Raw genomic sequence first — 22,237 nt, 5'->3', positions numbered from 1 at the left:
TTTCAATACACACTCTAAAGCGCACTGATGTGATTTTATTAAACTGTGGTGACTTATTTAAAGACATAAGGGATTTTTTTGTATATATATTAGTTTGTATAACGTATATATATATGCTGATGTTTTTTCAATAAATCCAAATTATATCACTTCAATACAACACAAAATTTTCAGTACATTCAACCCTATAAATAATTCATAACATTTTTGATATAAAACTTATTATTAAAAAAAAATCTTCTTAAGTTATTAAAAAGGTCTCAAAGAGTGTCTGATACAAATTAAGAATATCAATGAGTGTCCTCTTGCTGTTTATACAAAAAATCCGACTATTTTTAACACTTAAATTACAGAATTCATGAGGAAAATATAAGACGGTTCATTCAAAAAATGTCTTGGGACTTCAATACCGTTTCCAAACTTGATTATCGAAATATCTCAGTTTGTGTTTTCTTATTGTTATAATATCACATAAATTGCATTGCTGCCACATCTTATACACCTTAGTAATTGGGTGTTTAATCAATGTATGAGATTTATAGTAATAAAATTCCCAGACCTGCTTGAGTGATTTCAAAAACGTGTTTTTGTAAATGTATTTTTTTTCTGAATTTTTGGAACAAACGTCATTTTTATTGGCATTCATGCTTTTGGTGGATCTTTTATTTAAGAGTTTACAGTTGACAAGAATGTGTGTAGAAGATAAAGTGTTCTTCAATTGTGAAACATTAGAGAGTGACACTTTCATAACGTATTAAAAAGCTGGGAAATAGTGTTTTGCTAAATGTTATTCGCTTGAAAGTGTATTTTGCGAGTCAAAAAAGTGGTTTATGACTTGTGGTGTTTTATTTATTTCTTTAATTTAAAAATTGTTTAAATATTCAATTAACAATAATTAAAATTTTCTGTTGTTACAATTATAATATTAAATTTGCCAAATTGGAGATGTTGAATGTATTTTTCATTGCTTGTTTATGAAGTAATACAACTTTAAAAAAGTTGTTATACTAGAGACTTTATAAACGATTGACTTGATAAAACTTTTTTGTAAATAATAAGTAAACAATCACTTGTCTGAAATAACCTTTACCATTTTCAAAACACAATCTTTATTGATTCCAGAAAAGTCAAAAGTAGACTCATGGCACCTTTCTATTTTTTGGATAAATTACTTCTTTCAAACTTTTGCAATAATAAAATGCTCTTCTTCCTAAGTATTTTATTTTATCATTAAAAACGACTTTTTCAAGTTGAGTGCAATGCTCGAACGCATCTCTTTGCACCACTTCCAAATTTTTGGGCATTTCGATTGTTTTAAGTTCGTAATTCCCCTTGAAAGCATAAGCTTCAATAGTTTTTACGGTCACCAAGTTTAATAGACGTAAGCATATTTAAAGTGAAACACATTCTTGGTATAGTCACAATATTCCCATCCAAATCAATATATTCCAAAGGACAATCAGTAAAGCATTTCCTTTTAAGTTTTTCAAGATTTTTTAAAACCAATTTGACTATTTCACCTGATCGAGTGTAAGCGGGATATAATGATTTATACTCTTTAAAATTACTTCTGTCAAAACAATAAAACAGATTTTGCATTCCGCCGTTGATTAATAATTGTTTTACAAAGTATCCTTCATCTTTAAACGTTTGAGCATTTTCATTGGTATTTTGAACGAAAATTTGTGTTAAGTTTGTTGCTCCTTTTGCACAACAATAAGAAATTTTGTGTGTCGAATTTTTAAATGTTATTGATTCCAATTTCATACAATTTCGAAAGCAACTCTTTGACACTCTATTTGTTTGGGATGGGAAATCAAATGTTTTTAAAGCGCAATTTTCAAAGGAATTATCCCCAATGTAAGTCACTGTATCTGGTACTTTAACACGTGTCAACTTCGTGCAATTTTGAAAACAACAATTTTGGAGCTCGACGAGTTTTTGAGGAAGAATTAATGATACCAAAGAATCGCATCCCATGAAACAAGCTTCTCCCAACGAGGTTATATTGTCTGATAAACGTATGTTACTAAGGAAATAGCAGTTCATAAACGCCTGTTGATGAAGAGAATTCACTTTTAAAGGTATTGAACACGACACCATATTCCCATCTATATTACGAGCTAATTCAAGAGAAAGAAGTCTTTGTAAATCGTTATTTTCAAGTGTGACATTGCTACACTCTTTGTTAACCACTTCTTGGAACCTAAAAGGGACAAATTGAGTGATTTTGTTTGATCCTCTAAATATCAAAGAATTGAGCATTATAAATTTTGAAAAGAAATAATCTGTGATATTAGTGTCTGGGTACAATATTAAAGTAGAAATTGAATTGTTTTCATTGAATATGGCCTCAGAGATTACGACTGTATTTGGGATAAGAAAAGTTGTCAAACTAACACAATTAAAAATGTACCATAACATATTTTCTTGACAGAAAGTGGGAGGGAGATATTTTTCAATTTTTGGCAATTATCAAAACAATATTGTAGGATTATTTTAATTGAGTTTGTCAATACGACTTCAGTCAAATTTATTTGGTTTTCAAAACACGATTTCCTAAGAAAATTGACTTCTTTTGGTATATCATATTTTGGATCCTTTTGAAGTAATTCATTAAGACGTTTTGTAAAACTGGAAGACCCCAAACAAACCTTTTTAAATTTCAAATTGAATTTCTTATCATTCAAATATTGTTCATAATCAACTTTAAAATTAATAAACTTCTCCACGTGGGGAACGGTTGTGTCGTTTGAGTTATATAAAATTTGATATGTCATATTGTCGAATATTTTTGTGTTTTTGATGGGAAGTGGATTATAAAAAAACATTGAAAGCACTTCTTTGCACTTTTTGTTAACTTGAGCAAAGGAGATGAAATTGTTGATGGTATTAAAGTATTTCACACAGACCATCATATGATATTTATCTAACTGTATGCACATTTTTTGGTTTTCTTTGTTTTGTTGACATTTTATACCTATTATGAGGTAAATAAAAAAACAAAACTTTGAATTGTGACAAAAACTCATATTTGAATTTTGAGTCATTAATTTTATTATCATTATATTTAAAAACAAAGTAAATAAGTTATGGCAAAAGAATTTAGTGGGTTTTGTACGAAATAATTAAGTTTCTTATTTGAGAATATGTAAATATAAATATATGTTTAAACATATAGTCATTTAATTATTTCATAGTCAACAATTTATTATTCTAGTTTAATAATTTGTAATACAGTCAAGGGAAAAGGTAAAATACCGAAAAATAGAAGTACGCTCATCTATTTATTATTTTATTTTGGTGCTTTTCGTTTTATTATTTATTTAAATTATTAATTATATTTTTGTTTTTAAAATAATTAATAGTTGTGAGTATCTTCCTTTTTTAGCACCCTGTATTTCCTCCTAATGTACATAAAAGGTATAATTTAAGTTCTGTTGTATTTAATTGATTATTGTTGTGTTAAATAATTAATTTTAATCATTTTTACATCAAAAGGAAATCGAAAAGAAAAGACTGCGGCAGTAGGGTCAAAGGATTTACTTATATACTATAATTATAGTGTTAATTTCATGTATACACTTTAAATAAAAAAGTGATTTATCAATTTTATATAAAAATGACAAAGAAAACATTTTATATCACAAAACACAACATTTTATCAAAATTGGATTAAACCAATTGAAACACAGTCATTCTTGACATCAAAAAACGCCTCTTTTTATTCCTGTTATTACCGAACAATAGATGATATAACGTGGAAGCTCCTTTGTGATACAATTCACTGTTTTCTTTTCTAATATAAAGTACATCAAATACTTTAAAAAGGTTTTTTGAATTATCATTATTACAAAAGAATGCCTTATTTGTTAAATTGGGCCTAACCCATTTACACTCACTATGTTTATAATCAAATCCAAACAAGAATGCATATGGAGAATTGCAATATTTTTGTAAAGATATCTCGTCATATATGACTGCTCCAAATTTATCGCCGTCTTCATATTCTATTAAAAACACAAGATTTTTTCTTCCACAAATGTTCTGACTAAAAACGCTGTTATCAATAAAAAAACAGTCGTTATCAGAATCAAACACTTTACTCTCAAATTTCAATCCAGTCCATTTTTCAATTATTTGCATTTCTTCTTGTGTAATTGTATCATCCAAAAAGTGTTTATTTATCAATTGATTTTGAAGTTGTTTGACTCTGAGGTTTTGTCCATTATTTAAAATCGAACCAACTGGATTTTTCTTCTTTTCTAGTGCGATTAATTGTAATACAAGTTCATCATAGTCATCATCTCCTTGTTTTTCCAATCTTGTTTTTCTCGTTTCATAATCGGTTTTAATCGAATTTAAAAGGTTTAAAGCTTTGTCAATTTCATTTACAAGAAGATCTCTTCGAAATAAAAATTCATCCATTTTGTCTATCTTACCTTCCAAGACTTCGATTCTTTGGTCAATTGTTATTGCTTTCTCTTCATTTGCCATCTTAAAAGATGTTTGTTCATAAATCGGAGTCTTTTTTGTTAATTCATTTACCTTTTCAAGTTGAGAAACAAGTTGTGTAACTGTTATTTCCATGTTGTACTTTTTACAAATTAGATTTCATCCGTCTTTTTGTATTGTATTTTACGTTACTACTCTGGTTGGCAAAATGATAGCTAAAAACTAAATCTTATTATAAAAATCATTATATAATAGAGTTATATCTGCAAAATTGCTAAACTATACAACTGTTATTTTACCTCAATTAATATAAATTATTAAATTTACTATATAATTATAGTAATTAGAGATGTAAAAAAAAGTATTATGTTATTCAGTATTTAAATAATTTTGTGTTTTTTATGTTAATAAAATAAATTATAAAAATAAACTATTATAATAATATCTTTTTATAATAGTAGATAAATGTTGTGTTTGACAAGCCAGTCATTAATATATATTGAGTCATAAATGTGTTTACTCATTTGCGAGGCATTAAAGACCACCACGAGATTCAAGTTCTTAATAAAAAACACAAAAGCGGTTTGTGTGTGTGAATTTATACGAAAGATTGTTCATGTTGACCCGAAGAATGACAGCGTTATTCACTTCCAAGTGATGGGGATAGTAGCCGGAATGGCACAACCGCCAGTACTCAAATTCGGGGTTAATGGAAAGGATGTTCTTGTTGAATACAAGAACGCGCTGCCTGAGATAGTTGTGAGGGAGTTACATCCAATCATTGGGATAACTACAAAATAAATGTTCTTTGTGTTTTAGTTCTGCATTTCAAAAGTCACAAAAAATTCACACAATGAAACGTTTCAGTCTTTTTTCATACATCTTTTCTTTGTAATGCGAACAAAATATAAAATTTGAATGTAATGACAAAAAGATGATAAAAAGATAAATTTGTTACATCAGTTAGTTGCTGTGAATGCGATGAAGTACTCTCAGTCACCAGGCACACAAATCTCCGGCTTTTCAATTTCAAACTTTCCTTCTACTTTATTTCCAGCCAACGCGACTTGTGCATGTGCGGTGCAGATGCCCATGTCGAGTGCTGTCCAACTTCCTTTGATTCCAAAGAAGTGCATTTTGTTCTCGCTGATAACAATTCTCCACTCCTGTTTGTTCGAAGCACTTGGTGCAAATCTGATTTTTTCAAGTATTTTAAGAGTGAACTTCTGTAGTGCGTTCTCCTTGTTGTATTTAGTCCCTGCAATTTCAATGTAAATGATTTCGCTTAACTTTTTTCTCTTATACAAGCCTGTAATTATAGATATGAGTTCACTGCCATTGCCACTGTTTCCAATTGGAGAGACACATGGAATGTAATCAGTCGACGAGTTGTACTGAATTGCAGTAAAGACGGAAGTCGTGAATGTCCCACCCAACCACACCGTCTTGAGGCCGAGGCGGGTGCATTCCAGAATGCAGGTGCATCAGATACCCATACGAGAAGTCGTTGTTCCGGTCGTTTTTCCCCGTCACACCGAAGATCGAATACTTCGAGCCCGTGATGAACCCAAACGTACGGAATTAACTGAAGTCTTCCATTTGAAGCGCAAATTTGCATGGCTTGTTGTATGGGCATACATCGAGTTGATTTTGGTGGTGAATGTGTTGATTGCAGTCACTTGGTCAGCTGTTGGATATACCGTGCCATATGTTCGTGTCAAGATTCGGTCTAACAGCGTCGGTTCCAATGAGGCAAATTCGATTTTTGATGTTTCAGCCATGTGGTATGTTTTGTGTTTATTACTTTTGGTTATTCTCTATATATTTTGTGCATTGAATAACTCTAAAACATTAAAACGAAATAAGAATTCATTATTCAAGTCAATTAGAAATTAACATCTATTTCTATTTAACAGTTATTTGTTATTAACAAATTGTCAATTGAAAACATCATTAATTATATCGTTGAATTTGTATGGAATTATTAATAACAACAACTTGTTAATTATTTAGCAAAAAAAATAAATATAATTTATCAATTAATAGGAATAAATATTATAGTATATAGAATAATTATTATTAATTTCCTTTTTTAACAAGCAAATATGAATCGTTTTTATTTGCGCTGTTATCAATTAGAAACTCCTTTTATTGATAAACATGTTTTTTTGTTGAAGTATTGGATGTTGCTGGTTGTTAAAATGGTTTAACTAAATATAATAACAAAACAGGGTTATTATATAAGTATTATGTTGATATCATTATGTACAACACAGTCATAAATAATCACTACTCATTCACAAGAGTTGTTATCATTGCAAAACACAATGTTTTTATCAAACAATTTCTCATAGAGGGTAAAAACAGTGTGTTGGGTAGTCACTCTTGTTAGTGAGTGCATTTGTGAAAACAATACTCCCCAACACAATTTGTAGTTAACAGTATTTCAACAATTTCAAGACTCGAACAATAGCAAAAGGATTTTTTTTGCCATATCAAGCTGGTTTGGAAGTGTCACAACAGACAAACAAACACAATTCTGGAAACACGAAGTGGGAATGGTTTTGATTGTGTTTAGAAGAACAACACAAACGAGTGAAGTGCAATTTTCAAAAGAGTTTTTCCCAATGTGACACAAATTGTGAGATAAAAGTATCGATGTCACTTTATTGCAATTTGCAAAGGAGTACTCCCCAAGTGTCGTGAGTGTCTGTGGAAGTGTCACTTCATTGAGAAATGTATTTTTGTAAAAGCATTTGTCACCAATGCTATTCACACGTAGTATCTGGGAAGACACCTGTTGTCTGTGTGTTCAAGACAGATGTTTTTGAATTTGTAATTTGTTGATTTTCTGTGTTGTGTGAAAGTGTATGACACTTTGTACCAAATGAGTATTTCAAAAACGATATTTTAGTGTTATGTGTGTTGTTTGGTGATGTACAACACGTTTGTGGAAGATCTATTGTATTGTCTCCAATAAATTCATTACCAAACAATTCATCGAGTTTGGACCAAATACTGAGAAACTCGGTGTGGGAAATATTTAATTGTCTTTTGTGTGATGTGAATTGGGTTTGAGTGGAACTTTTCCATTGATGAGTTTTACTTTTTCAAACCATCTCTGCGTTGATAAAATCAGAAATTGAATTAAAATATTTTGAAACAATCATCAGTGAGTAACTGTCCAATCTCGACATTTATTGAATGTGTTGGTTTTAAGTTCTCAATTGTTTTTTTTAATAAATGTATTTATTGTATTTAACAATATTGTGAATGAATATAAATGTTAGAATAAATATGATTTGTAAATAAAAATACTTGTTAGTTTCCGTATATAATTAATGTTTTGTTTGATTTATTATCGAATCGACATATCAATATATACAATGTGTAAAAATTGGGGTTTTTGACATTCTGATTTTGTTATGTTTTAAATCGCATCAATTTGTTTATATCACGTTTTAATATATTATATCATTATTTATAACAATGTTTAATGTATATAAATACGAATAAATATTGATATGATTTAATAAAATGAATGTTAAGTAATAAATAAAAACATCACTCATATTTATAATATCAAAACTCAAAAAACAAATTATAAAATAAAAAACTATTAAATTGTTAGAAGAAATGGAAGAAATAGTTGTCCCATTGAAAATAAATGTTGTTGGAAATGCTGGAGTGGGTAAAACGTCAATCATTGAGCGCTTTGTAAACAACAAAATTCACGACCAAAATGTCAATTCAATTTTTTGCGCCTTAAATATGAAACAGATTGTTTACAATAAAAAAGAAATCAAAGTTGTGTTGTGGGATGTAGGTATGTCACTTTCATAATTATAATAATAACGATAAACTCAAAAAACACCCTTTGAGTAATACAAACATTGAATGACACATAGGTAGACAAGCGCAAAATTATGATTTGATATTCAGAAATACACAAATTTGTCTTGGTTTGTTTATTGTTATTTCCATATTATAACACTGAAGTAACATCAAGTTGTGTTTGATCCACACGATCCAAAGTCGTTTGAAGATGTCAATACGTGGATTGAAACAGTGAGACAAACGACTGCTAATGGCGTCATTTATGTTGTTGTATGCAACAAAATTGATTTAGCCAATCCACTTATCACACATGAAATGGCACAAAATTTGTGCAACAGCGAAAAAGAAGTCACACTTAAGATGTGTTCGGCAAAAACGGGAGAAGGAGTCAATGAGTTGTTTGACTTTGTGATAGGTAATATTTGTGAAGATGATGAATTGTTTGAGCATTTGTATCAACAACAACTCGAATATCAACAGAATGCACAACCACGGGATTTGACAAAGGATTACAGTGTCTGTCGAATTCTTTGATTTATTTTTACTTGAATGTTATTTTATTTAATACAATTGATATAAAACTTGTGTTATCAAATAGAACCAACAACGTTGTATGTTATTGAGAAATGTGTTACTGTTTTTTTAAAAAAATACATTGTATGTATTTTATAGCATTGTTGACAATATCAACAAACAATAACTTTTTTAAAATAATAATTAATATGTTAAAATCAATTAAAATTTATTGTGTTTTCGATATGCTTTTTCAATGCAAGCAGTTCTTTGTTGAGTGATGAAGTATCAACAAGCATACCACCTTTCAACACTTGGCCATTTCTTAGAGTTGCTTTGATTGCAGTGTTTCCAATTAAATCGACATCCACTTCTATTTTTACAGAGTCGCCAGGTGGTATTTTAACGTCTGCTAAATGTTTGAATCCCATACAATTTGTTCTGTATTCAACATTCTTTTTTAGTTCAATTTCGGTCTTATAAAACCTCAAAACAATTTCTTTCTCTCCTTTTTCACATTCATACGTTTTCTCAAAGTGAACAGGCAATACGACTTCCCTTGGCACAAAAGTTTCAAAAACACCACTTACACTGAGTCCAACTGCATAAGACGATCTCTGAATGATGTTACTGAAAACATTTGTACCCAAATTTTTTGATGCATGTATCGCACAACCTTCAAAAACTGTTGTCATTTTATCTTCCGTTTCAATTTTACAATTGCCATTTTTGTTTACTCTAGTCATCGCCTTTGTTACAGCTTCTTTAACACCTGGAATACGCGCACCTCCACCAACTAAAATTATTTTTCCAAATTTTTTGAGTTGTACTGTTGCATGTTTTAATATTCCATAAATTGTATCTTTAATGTCATCAAAAAGGTCTTGTGCTTTGTTAATAAATTCACTTCTTTGTAAATTAAATGTATCATTGATATTGAGTTCATGTAACAAAACAGTGTTTTTCATATCATTTTCTGTCAATAAATTTTTAAATTCAATTTCGACTTGGGGTTTTGTGGAAAACGCAATTTTTGTATCTTCAGAAACTTTTTTGAGGATATTGAGGCGGCTCCTTTTGTTCAAGCGCTCTGAAACCAAATCACTGGGCCTTATTATATAAAAATAAGGATCAATTTCACGAACTTTTTCTGTGATCATTTCAGCTATAATTGCATCGAAATTGTTCCCACCAAGGTCGTTATTTCCATCAGAGTAAACCGACTCATAATATCCATCTGCATTTTTCTGAATACATGAAATGTCAGTGGTACCAGCACCAATGTCAATTACTATAAAATTCTTTGCTGCTGATTCTCTGTTTGCATCCAAATAATAGAGAACTGTTGCTATTGGCTCAGTGATGACATCAACAGTTTCAAAACCACCCAACTTGGCAGCCTCGGTCAAATCTTGAACAGCTTCCGCAGTCATCTTTACGGGAACACCAACAAACATATTAGGTCTTACAAGATCAGGCATTTCCATTTTTATCTGGTTCATCAGTGTTTTGAAGAAAAGAGCGGCAATTTCTTTGGGACGAAAGGTATTTGGTTTTGGCTGTTGAGAACCAACTACAACTACAGCATGGCCATTTTCTTCATTAAACTCAAAGCCCAAACTCTCCGACTCGTCTTGCAACTCTTCAAATGTTTTACCTAGAAAGCGCTTGATGTTGTAAAATGTGTCATCGTATTTCAGTTGGTCTTTGGGGTATTTAGCCTGTTCGCCAACAACAAAAGACATTTTGGATTTTGGAGTGTCACTAATAAATCGTAGCCATGCAGGAGTGATCGATGATCCATTGTTAAGAGTCACAGTTTGAATGTGTTGGTTTTTATCACAAAATGAAATGGCAATTTTGGATGTACCGAAATCAATGCCAATTGAAATCGTTTTTTTCGGTTGTTCAGTCGACATTTTGAATTTATAAAATAAAAAGCAATTGTCTTTATATTGTATATAAAAATCACTTGTAAGAACATTAAATGATTTTAATAACTCATAATTATTTTTTAATTATATAGTTTATAATTGGGTATTTATGATAATTCTTAACCAAAATCAATTCAAATTATTATAATTTATTTAATTGAACTTAACACTTTTTTAATAAGACTAATTTTAATGATTATTATTTTTTAATTTTTTTACCAATGAAAGTTCAAAATCGATTTAATTACAACAAGGAAAAACAATAAAAATTCACGTAATATTTATGTTATATTTTTTAATAATATTAAACAGGATAAATTTTTAAAATTCAATAAAAATACACTCGAAAAAACAAAAAAAAATTGATTTTATAAATTATACAATTGACTTCTTAACGAGAAATCAATAGACAAATAACATAAAAAATATACCGAACAAAGAATAAAAATGAGTTATTAAATCTGCATGAAAATAAGTATTTGTACAATGAGTGTCCTTTCCATCACACTAATTTATCCAATTTAGGTATATACCTCATTTCTCGAAAGTAAGTCCACATCTCAGCTATTGTTTATATGTTCTATATCACCACATTCATTTTCCATACTATGTCATCGTGTTGTGATTGCCCTGCTTACAAAAAAGTCCAATAAAAAACACCAAATTTGAGCGGAAGCAGTGCATAATCAACAATTTGGTGCAACTTAATTTTTTTACTTTTCAATGCTGTTTGTCACTCATCCTTCACTGACTCGGAGTGATTATTTGACGTTTTTTAATTTGATAACCAGCCCAGATATTAACTCAAATTCATATTTACCGAAAAAAATAATCTGCATGTTATTTTACTTAGTTAAAATAAAAATTTGAATGGAATTGTGTAAAGGGCATCCCATTTGTACGCGTTAAAAACACTAAAGAACAATGCCATTTTGAACAAAATAAACAGTTGATTGTTTATAAAATTGCAAAGAAAAAGTTTTTTTATTTTGAATTAATTTAATTTATATAAAAAGTAAACAAATTTGAAAAATTGAAAATGTTATTGGATAAATATTGAAAGAAAATGTGACTTAAAATTAGATAAATTAGATGCCAATAAATTGATAAAACAAGTTATTATCACCATCTCAATAAATCACAAGCAAAATAAATTAATAACACTCTTATCAATTTAGATAACTTTTTCGAGTTTTTCCATAACAACTTTGATTGTAATTCTGTTTTTGGTTCTTGTCGCCAACACATGAAAATTAATGTGTATATCTCACTTATTATTGTACCTGGATTTTGAAGGCGATTACATTCATTTACAAATTCTGCTATTTTCATGGAAAATTAAATTTTTCTTTTAAATACTCATTTCCCAATACAAAGCATTCATACATCAAAATTGCAAATAATACACATCTGCGGCTTGTTTGTACTTCTCTTGATTTAACACTTCAGGAGCCATAAAAACTGGTGTTAAAATTCCTTTTGTGAATGTCATGTTGTCATCAATAAAATGTCGTTTCTTCTACTTCCATAGTCTGTTAACTTTGCATTCACTTTATCATTTAAGTCCAGAGAAATCACCAAGATATTGTCTGGCTTGATGTCTCTGTGTAATATCCCATTTTCATGTAAATACAAAATTCCTTTAGCAGCTTCTGATATCATTTTTAATTTCATTTTCTCATCAATTTCACTTGTCTTTTTATGGTTTATTAGATCTTTCAAACTTCTGTATTGTGCTAATTCGGTGACCATACATATCTTATTTGGGACGAACACAGCCCCATAGAAGTGGACTATATACTTACTCCGAAATTTGTCCAACATGTTGATTGCATTTTCAAATTCAAGAAATAGTTCAGTGCTGTTTTTATATCTCTCATCTTTTTTATTGCAACTACATTTCCTCGATAAGTCCCTTTATAAACAACACCAAACTTACCTTTTCTTATTTTCTTCTCTTTTATTAATAAATCAGGATCAAGTCGTGTGGATATTTGTGTGACTCCTTTGATTGTTATTTCAATGATTGTTTCAACACCACTTTGCAACGACTTTGATACAATTTTGGCTTTTGAATATATTTTGGTAGTGAATTTGGCTTTAAAAAAAATTTCAAATTCACACGCAAATCCATGTTTTAGAGTAACAACTGGCGGGTTCGTATCAAAATTTCTGTCCATTAGAAGAAACACTCATTTGAACTTTCATTGTTTTTTCTGAGTTATTTCCAATACATAGAAGTTGCCGAGTTTCTTCACAAATTGGAATTTCGTCCAAGTCAGTGTTGAAGTCGATTTCTGAACGATTTACACAAACACCATTTTTTAGTGACATAAATTGAATGTCTGATTTACTCATTAAAAAATTGTTTGAGTCTTTGTGACCTTTTTCTTACTCATCCATCTTAAAATTAATGAGAGTGAAACACCAAATAAGACGAAAAATAAGATGAAGATGAAATTGATGACTAATATTTTAATTAATATGACCCACCAAACAATTTTCGTCGCAGAAAAAGTGCCATCCTCACTTGGAATATGACAAAATGCACATTAGGAACATTTTGAAGTGGAAATTTCAATGCATTTAGACACTGTAGAGATAAAATAACACTTCCCATTTTTAACAACGTTCTCTCCATTACACAACTTACAATTCCCACTTTGTGAACATGAAAAACATTCAATATCACATTTAAAACATTCATTATGTTGTAAATAAAAACCAATTTTGCAGAGTGAACATCCACCTGATGTCACTTTATCAGAACAAATTTCTTGTCACTCGTTTTGTGGTTTACACAAGCCGTCACCTGTCATGTAGTTGGTTGAGTAATATGTTAAACAAGAATTTGCTGTATTACATGTAAAACAATTTATCAAACGATTCTGACAATCTAAACCATTTCGATAATACCCATCTTTACATATAACACACCCACTACTCACTGAAGATAGTTTATTACATTTTTCAAAAAGTTTTTAATTGGACATACACTCTTGGTTAACGTTGAGATAATATTCAGAATAACAAGAAAGACATGTTTTTTAATTTAAAACACAATTTACACATGTTTGAGACATTGATGTATCATCTATATAATATGTCGGTTTACAGCGCAAACACGTTGAGTTATCAATTTCATAATAATTATCAACGGACGAAAGACACTTCGAATTTGATAAAATGTAATTTTCATCACAAGTAACACACTTGTTATTTACTATTATTCGACAATTGGGTTGATTAGAAAGACATTTTCCATTTTGGTCTTTCTGTGTATTTTCCATTAAAAAACACGAACTTTTTTCACAATTTTTATTTTCTTCCAATACATAATTTAATGTTGTGTTACATTGTAGTGGTTGTATTGAGTCACATAAGTAACTTCCATTGTACTTATCTTGACATGACACACATTTGTTGTCTTTAACAAAGTACCCATCAACACAAGAAGTGATATTTCTTTGTGAATTTGAATTATTTTTAATATCAACTGTTTCACATAAAATGCCTTCATTTATCAATTTCCATGTTGTGTCGCATAACAAACAATTTGCATCGATATCAAATTGCTGACAATTGTTCTTGGGTGATACACACAAACCATTTTCTAACAATTTACCTTCTTCACATTTCAAGCAAATTCCATTTTGAGATATCAAACAGTTGTCTATATGAAATAGTGTACATGTGTTATTCTTACTATCCAAAAGATAATTCGTTTCACATTTAATACACTTTCCTGTTCTTAAACAAAAAACACGTTTTTCAATTGGACATTCAATACACTTTGATAGAGTTGTAGAGTAATATAAGTTGGTACACGAATAATAATTCAGACAAGTAAAGCTGTTTTTTGTGTATACACCATAAGTGCATTGTTTGTTGTTATATATAAAGTACTTTTGACTCTGGACTATAACACTTATATTTGATGAAATACTCACAAAAGTAATTGTCTGTATTTCAGATGTTTCAATATTAATATTTAAAGAATTTATCTCTCCATACTTACTAATAACGTCCCGAACACGACAACATCACTTTCATCTATATCGATTTTTATATTGTTTTATGAGTATTTTTGTTACTTTTAATCAATTTCGATTCATCAGTAATTATTAATTCGCTGATTGTATCAAGTGGCACGATATAACAATTGGTTGTACATGGGCAGTAGGGCTCAATAAAGTTTCCCAATGAAATTTCAGTGCCAACAGGCCAACAATAGTAACATTAAAATGTGATCATATAAGATGAAATAAATATACAAATGTATGATTTTTATTTATGATTTTTTGACTTTTAATTAATTGTCATGATTTTAAAAATAAAAAACATAGCTTTATAGTGAAATATTTAAAAATAGTCAACCATTTTATTACACATTTTAAAAAAAATCATAAAAAGGCAACACAAACAATAAAGTTAATTTCAAAATATCTTTGACTTCATGAGAATTAGTAAATAAAACTATGTTATGTTAAAATCACTTGGTCATGAACCAGTTGAACTAATTATTAATAATGATTGTTTTTGAATTAATTAAAAACACAAACATTTACATTAAAACAAAAATAAGGATTAGTAATGTTATATCTGATTCAAAATAATATTTTATGTTTTGACATTTTTTTTGACCCTATTATTTCAATGCGATAAACAGCAATGAATATTAATTTTTATTTAAATCTACAAAATTTAATTTACATTTTTTATCCAAAAAATTATAATTACGGAAATGTTATTGTTGTGTTATTTTGACAATTATTAATAGACGCAGAATAAACGAACGAGGTAATCAATTATTAATAATCAAACAACTTAACTATTCTTGATATTTTTTTCTGTTTTTCAATATATTTGGATTGTTATATTTTATTTTTCATTTAAACGCTCATTTTTTAAATTTGTTCTTTTTAATAATATATAATACGGTGTGAGTTTAAACGGATCGGGTTCATATGGATCTAGCTTCAATGGATCAAGACTATTTTAGCACTTCCATTTTTTGATTTATATTAATTTATGTTTCATTATTTTTTGAAATTGTTATTGGCAAATTTGTTGTGGTGGTAAAATTTAATTTTAAATATGAATATATAAATATTAAACTAAAATGTGTCCAAAAAACCCAACCAAAATACATTTTAATATGGTGTTTAACACAGGTTAATTATAATTTCTTGATATTCGATTTTTTATTCACACAATTTATTATAATTTAACTAACAAATTTAATATAATATTGGCAAATAAAATACAAAATGATTAATTAACAACAAATTCGTTTCATGGCTGTTTAAAAAAATATCCTTTTCGTATTTTAAGTATATTTCAAACTTCAATTTTAGTTGGAATCAAACATGAATGTTTGGTTAAGTACAGAAAAATTGGTAGAGTACAAATTAAGGGAGTGGGACAACAAGATGAAATGTTCAATGTACGAATATGAAGGCGTGATGTTTAAAAGAATGCCAACATCTAAACAATCAAGTTTTAAAAAGAAATACACTGGAATTGTTGATGTGTATGAATGTATATGTGTAAGGTATGGTTGTAAATGCAAACTTGTTTTAAAGGATACCAATTTTAAGATTGAAAATGCTCACAACGATTTTAGTGTTTGAAATAGCAAAAATACAATCACCAGGATTAAATCACAAGAACTCGTAGTCAAAGAAAGAAAAGTCCATAGTGATGTCACAATAGGTAAATTATATGAACAACTCAAAACGTGTATTGACTGTGATGTATTTTAAAGTGAAAGTGCATTCAAATCATTTGTCAAACATTATGATTCACAACAATTTGGTAAAAATCCACAAACTTCAATTGATATACAATTTCCGATAGAACTAACAACAACATTTAGGGGAAAGACTGAGTTTGATGAATTTGGAACTTTTCTATTTAATCATTCAAAAGTTGAAGGTGGTGATATTTATATTTTCATGTCATTAAAACAAAAAGAAATACTTGCACGAGCAACAACTATATTTGCGGATGGAACTTATAAATATGTGCCTGAAATATTCCACAATCTATACACAATTCACGCCATGGTTAATGGTAAACCGTTTTCTTGTATTTTTACTATAATGCCAAATCAAAAATCCACAACTTATAAAACATTATTAAATATGGTTTCTGAGTTTATACCAGTTGGTATAACAGTTGTTACTGATTTTGAGAAAGCGGCTATTAATGAATTTAATTTTCATGGTTTTAAAGTACATGGTTGTTTTTTGCTTTTATCAAGCATTGTGGAAAAGTGTGGGACAAAGGGGGCTAATACCATATTATAACGCAAGTTTGAATTTTAGAAAGTGGGTACGAAGAATTTTTGGTTTATGTTTTTTTGCCAAATCAGGAAGTTAAATCAACTTTTGATTTAATTGTTGAAAAGTTTAAAGATCAAAGATTTGGCATTGAAACTGACTATCAAAAACCGTTTAAACTGTTTCTAAATTACTTTTAAATCACTTGGATGCATCAAGTTGAACTTTGGAACCAATTTGAGTTGTTTGAAAATAGAACCAATAACATCAGTGAATTATTTCATAGTGGATTTTCTCAAAGATTTAATCGTGCACATTCAAACACTTGGAAAATGGTTGCTCAATTAATAATGGTCGAAAATTTAACAGTGGAACGATACATTGAACATATAGCAAAACCAAAACAACAACGAGTTAATCAAAGTACACAAAAATACAATGAAAACATAAAAAGAATTGTACTTGAATATAAAGAAGGAAATTTGTGAGAATTTTTGAGTATCTTGATTGTCTGACTAAAAGCACGATAAGTTACCAATGGGAAAATGAAAAGCAGCTTGTTAAGAACCATTTCAAAACATTTAAAATATGTCAAAAGCCAAATGAAACACAAGAAGAAGTCCAATTGATTAATACTGGTATTTTTTGAAGATGAAGTTGAACAAATTGAGTATACAACTCTTGTCACAGAAAACGAAGAAGAATTTATTCATAAAGAACAATTAAATGGTTTATTGACATGTTCGAGTATATTACAACAAGATAAAACATCAATTACAAAAACAAAGAAAAGAAAATCCACTTGTCTGTTAACCAAGAAAAAATATATCAACCCAAAAAAACAAAGAAAAAGGCTAAAAAAGGAATCAAGTAATATAATATTTGGTAAAAGTTTGTTGTTTTTTTGTTTGTTTTATTTTTTGTTTTAATAATTAAAAAACAAATATAATAGAATAATCTATTTAATTCTTGATCCAATTAAACCGATTCATTTGATCTTGACTCATATGAACCCGATCCATATGGACCGCAATCATATAATACCATCTGAGTACAAGTTATTCATAAAATTGCTTGTTTTGTCATTATTCAAGTTGTTCTACTATACAACAAAGAAAGACTCCATAAATTCAAATGAGTCATTATGGCGGTCATAATTTCGACTCGTTTTTGTATGAGTGATTTACATTTGTTGTTTGTGTAGTGTGTTGAGCCAATTACCTGTAAATCAATTATAAAATTGATATGACTGTTAATTTCATTTAAACAATTCAAATACACTCTTTTGAAAAAAAGAGTTGAAATGACAATGTAAATGTCCATACTTAGGATCGCTTGTATATTCAAATATAATGTGTAAATAGTCGTGATTGTGTTCCATAGATGTAATGTTAATTTATCTTTTGATCATTTAATTATTAATAACTTTTGTATGTATTTCAATAACGAGATTGACTCTTTAACAATAAAAAAGTCATGACGGTGGTATTGATGTTTAAGGAAATTTAGAACCATATATTTAAATTGTGTAAATTTTTTATTTGCATGATTCACCGACTTGGAATGAGCCGGCTTAAAATTGAATGCATATATTCTACGTGGTTAATATGATAAATGTTTGATATAAAGTAACAACTTGTTTATTTATAAAACAATTTTCCACTGACTAAATGGGGAAGGCGTTCTATTGACTTTTATTGTGGTGTAATAAAAAGTGAATTTTGGGATAAATTTTGATGTATTTATGTTGATAAAAACTTCTGTGTTGTGTGTAATAAATTCATTATAATAATATTTTGTAGTTGTATGAATATAAATATACTATCAACACACCAATTGCATTATTTTTACAACATTGAAAGATTTTTATATCAAATCTATTTCTTAATAATTAAGTACATTATCAATACTTTTGTTTAAATACTTTAAATGGTTTGATTCATTGTCATTTTTTCCATTAATATGCATTAATAAATGATTCACAAACAATTGTTGTGAACTTGTATATGTATAATATACTCCATTTGATCGTATACTAAATTTTGATAATTAATAGCCATTTGATTAAGGTTTAATCATAAATATAGTCGGTCGGATAATGTTGTTCAGTCCCCAGACATTGTACACATCGGAAAATATTAATTGATTTTAGTTCGATCGACCCCAAACAAACTATCACACGAAAATATTAAAAGTATTTTTCTTTTAATATTTTATTAAAAGAATATTAAACTTTTAAACAACAAGTTTTTTATTTAGTTTGAGTTTTCTTGAAATTGATTTCAACAACAACCGGTTTTTGATTACATCGCCAAAATGAAGCTCTCAAGAAGAGAACAACATTTTAGTCAGTTGTAACAGAAAAGGAAATATGGCATAATAACCGCTTTTCATTTTTGGCATGAGTAATAAGAGGACTTCATTAACAACAAAAAGCACCAAATTATAATAATTAAATTTACAAATTACTTCTTGAAATATTGTGATGGGAGTTTGGCTTGGCAAACAACTTTTCATATTTGAATAAAGATCTCCCAATTCGCAATTTCAAATCTTGTTCGTCGATAGAATTCAATGGCTGATTGTATTTTATTCTGATGTCTTTCAAATCGTTCTTTTTATTGTGTTAAAAAAGATTCAAGTCAATTTCAATGTTTAAAATATCACACACATTAATATCAATAAGTGACTGTTATTAATTTTTATTGTTTTTATTTTCAAGAACAGTTTAATTATTATTTAAAAAATATTATGTAATAATTTTTGTTGTTAAAAGTTCTTGTATTTGGTTATTTCTTGCGAATTAGTTTTTCATGTTAACTGTAAATGTAAGTTAATTAACAAACCAAATTGTTTTTTACAATACTGTTTATTTATACTCAAATGCATTTTATTAATTATTTTTTAAAAGATTCATATGAAGTCATTCTTTAAACGGTGCAACTTTGACGTGTCAGTGCAACTTTGTTTATAGTATAATTATAGTAAAAAAATTATATGTATTTATAAAACAAAACAAGAAAACACTAACATATTTTTTTTAAAACTATTACTCTAATTAATATACTATAACTAAACTATAACTAAAATTGCACGATTTTTCTCAATTAGTTTTTTTTTTGGGTTGCACCATTCAACAATCTCGTGTTTATCGAAATTTTGCAGCGAAAGAGTCTTTAAATCACACGAATTGGCTTGTCTCGTTATTTTCTTTTTATAAACGAGATGTTTAACATTTGTTCCATCCACAATCGATACACAACGCTGTTTTATTCGTTTTGTATGACAATTGGAAATCTGGAATTTTAATGCTTTTTATTGAAACAAGCAGTTGAACTTATCATTTAAATTTTGAGTTATATTTTATGTTGATTTATAACCCAATTCCACTTTTTGTTATTGTTTTTGTTATTGTTGAAAAATAGAGTTTCACCTTTGTTGTAAGTAAAAAACAAAGAAAAAATAAAGTTGCACACTTGTTCGGAATAACTTTATATTAATTTAAATGTAACATATAATAACAATTATATTTTACAATTATGTTATAATACCAAAAACATGATTTATTTATTGACATATAATTCAAAATTAATTCTTCATCCATTCATCTTCTTGTATTATAAGTATTTAAAAACGCAACAAATCTTGTTAATCTAACACACAACATGACCACACAAGTTGTTTATAAAATTCCTCAGATTTTAGTTCCACCACCTATGGTGGTTCAAGTGCCACAAGTCGACCCGATGCATAAAGACTATCAAACTGGTCAACAATATCCACAACAAATGTATCAACAAGCTCAACAACAGGTGTGCCAACAACAATATGTCCAATCAACACAGAGTGAACCACTTTTTATGCAACCAAATACAAATGGAATTGCTAAATACAACACTTTAAACGAAGAACATAACAACAAACTTTTTTATGTATTCCTTGCATGAGGATTTTTAATATTCATTTTCTGGATTGTGGCTTTTGTATTGTCCAGAAAATCAACTAACAAAACAATTAGAATCCTCGGGTGGGTTGCTTTTTATTTGGTCGTCATAATCATAACACTTTTCTGTCTTTCTCCTTTAATGGTTTAATTATTTTGTTTTGTCATTTGTTTTCGAAATTGAAACATTATTTCGGTGATTGGTTTAACATTATTTTTTGTTAAAATCATTATGATAAAGTTGTCATATTGTCATGAAGTCTATTGATATTGTTAAAATAATTGTATTGAATAATCAATAAGAGTTGTGTCTTTGTAATTGAACTTTATCTTTGTGAAATAATTCACTGTTTTTATTACATTTTTTATAGTTGTTATTTTATAGTTTTTATTTTAATATCGTTTAAAAAGTGCTTAAGTTATAATTATTCTCAATTGTCAGGAAAATAATGTACAAGTCACAATCATTATGATAAAACATCGACTTTAATTCTTTTTTTGTTTGCGCCCTGTTGTTGTGCACCAGTCGTACGACCCTGTGGGGAACCTCCCGGCATGTTACCAGCTGCTACATTTTGTTGATACATTTTAGTGAATGGGACGGATCTCAGTTTCTGTTTTTTTGTTTCTGTGTATATTCATCCTTTGATGCCGATTGGTTCTTGTCAACCTACAACTCAAGTACGTTTTTGACATCAACCTTGATTGTTGCATTGTCTTCTGTTGATAACATTTGAACAAAATGTTTATTCAGTGTGGTATAACACGGTAGCAGAAGGTTCATACCCATTTTAAGCCTCAAAAAGTCATCCCATTCTCGTTCTCGTTTTTAACTTCTCTCTATGTCCAATTATCTTGTTGATTGGTTCCTTTGAAAGTCTGCCCTTGTCGTTTGTGATCATGATTTTTTTCTTTCATTTTGTCTTGTCTTTAGCCGACACATTCGAACACCCATTTGCATTTTAGTCGAATGTGACTTCATCTTGTGAAAACTTCACGTGCTGGTGAAATGCCAAACAACTAAAACTTGCCAAGCAGGTTGCAATGTGATGCCGTGAATGTTTTTTCCTCAAAGACTTGGATGAGCATGCCTTGATGGACGTCTGCATATATCGAGAATATTTGTGACTTCTTTGCTGGAATTGTTGAGTTTCGTGGGATAAATTCTTTTATCACACCGCAAGCTGTCTCTATCCCATGTGTCAATTTCTACAATAAGAAACAACACATCTCTTGTTGCCTTTCCACATTTCCAGTCAAAATGGCAACCT

At 28.9% G+C, this 22,237-nt stretch overlaps 6 protein-coding genes across 6 annotated transcripts; 1 reads left to right on the top strand and 5 right to left on the bottom strand.

The window, feature by feature from the left end:
• Nucleotides 1-1,347: 1,347 nt before the first annotated feature.
• EIN_285480 (hypothetical protein) lies at nucleotides 1,348-3,050 on the bottom strand (the record flags this gene model as incomplete). Its single annotated transcript, XM_004256045.1, has 2 exons — nucleotides 1,348-2,288; nucleotides 2,423-3,050. 2 exons carry the CDS (start codon nucleotides 3,048-3,050, stop codon nucleotides 1,348-1,350), a joined length of 1,569 nt encoding a protein of 522 aa, XP_004256093.1.
• Nucleotides 3,051-5,447: 2,397 nt separating this feature from the next.
• EIN_285470 (hypothetical protein) lies at nucleotides 5,448-6,236 on the bottom strand (the record flags this gene model as incomplete). The annotated part of the gene is made up of 2 exons (XM_004256044.1): nucleotides 5,448-5,900; nucleotides 6,033-6,236. 2 exons carry the CDS (start codon nucleotides 6,234-6,236, stop codon nucleotides 5,448-5,450), a joined length of 657 nt encoding a protein of 218 aa, XP_004256092.1.
• Nucleotides 6,237-8,091: 1,855 nt separating this feature from the next.
• On the top strand, nucleotides 8,092-8,826 carry EIN_285460 (hypothetical protein; the record flags this gene model as incomplete). Its single annotated transcript, XM_004256043.1, has 3 exons — nucleotides 8,092-8,281; nucleotides 8,364-8,417; nucleotides 8,465-8,826. The coding sequence occupies 3 exons, from the start codon at nucleotides 8,092-8,094 to the stop codon at nucleotides 8,824-8,826; spliced, it is 606 nt and encodes a 201-aa protein (XP_004256091.1).
• A 197-nt stretch (nucleotides 8,827-9,023) lies between these two features.
• Nucleotides 9,024-10,724, bottom strand: EIN_285450 (heat shock 70 kDa protein, putative; the record flags this gene model as incomplete). The annotated part of the gene is made up of 1 exon (XM_004256042.1): nucleotides 9,024-10,724. One exon carries the CDS (start codon nucleotides 10,722-10,724, stop codon nucleotides 9,024-9,026), a length of 1,701 nt encoding a protein of 566 aa, XP_004256090.1.
• Nucleotides 10,725-12,227: 1,503 nt separating this feature from the next.
• On the bottom strand, nucleotides 12,228-12,563 carry EIN_285440 (protein serine/threonine kinase, putative; the record flags this gene model as incomplete). Its single annotated transcript, XM_004256041.1, has 1 exon — nucleotides 12,228-12,563. The coding sequence occupies one exon, from the start codon at nucleotides 12,561-12,563 to the stop codon at nucleotides 12,228-12,230; it is 336 nt and encodes a 111-aa protein (XP_004256089.1).
• Nucleotides 12,564-13,519: 956 nt separating this feature from the next.
• On the bottom strand, nucleotides 13,520-14,792 carry EIN_285430 (hypothetical protein; the record flags this gene model as incomplete). The annotated part of the gene is made up of 3 exons (XM_004256040.1): nucleotides 13,520-13,659; nucleotides 13,864-14,666; nucleotides 14,758-14,792. The coding sequence occupies 3 exons, from the start codon at nucleotides 14,790-14,792 to the stop codon at nucleotides 13,520-13,522; spliced, it is 978 nt and encodes a 325-aa protein (XP_004256088.1).
• Nucleotides 14,793-22,237: the final 7,445 nt, after the last annotated feature.

Source organism: Entamoeba invadens, assembly GCF_000330505.1.
Source record: "Entamoeba invadens IP1 unplaced genomic scaffold scaff_1105074725615, whole genome shotgun sequence".
Classification (NCBI taxonomy): domain Eukaryota; phylum Evosea; order Mastigamoebida; family Endamoebidae; genus Entamoeba; species Entamoeba invadens.
Note: the sequence above shows the minus strand (reverse complement) of the source record. Positions and strands in the feature narration are given on the sequence as shown.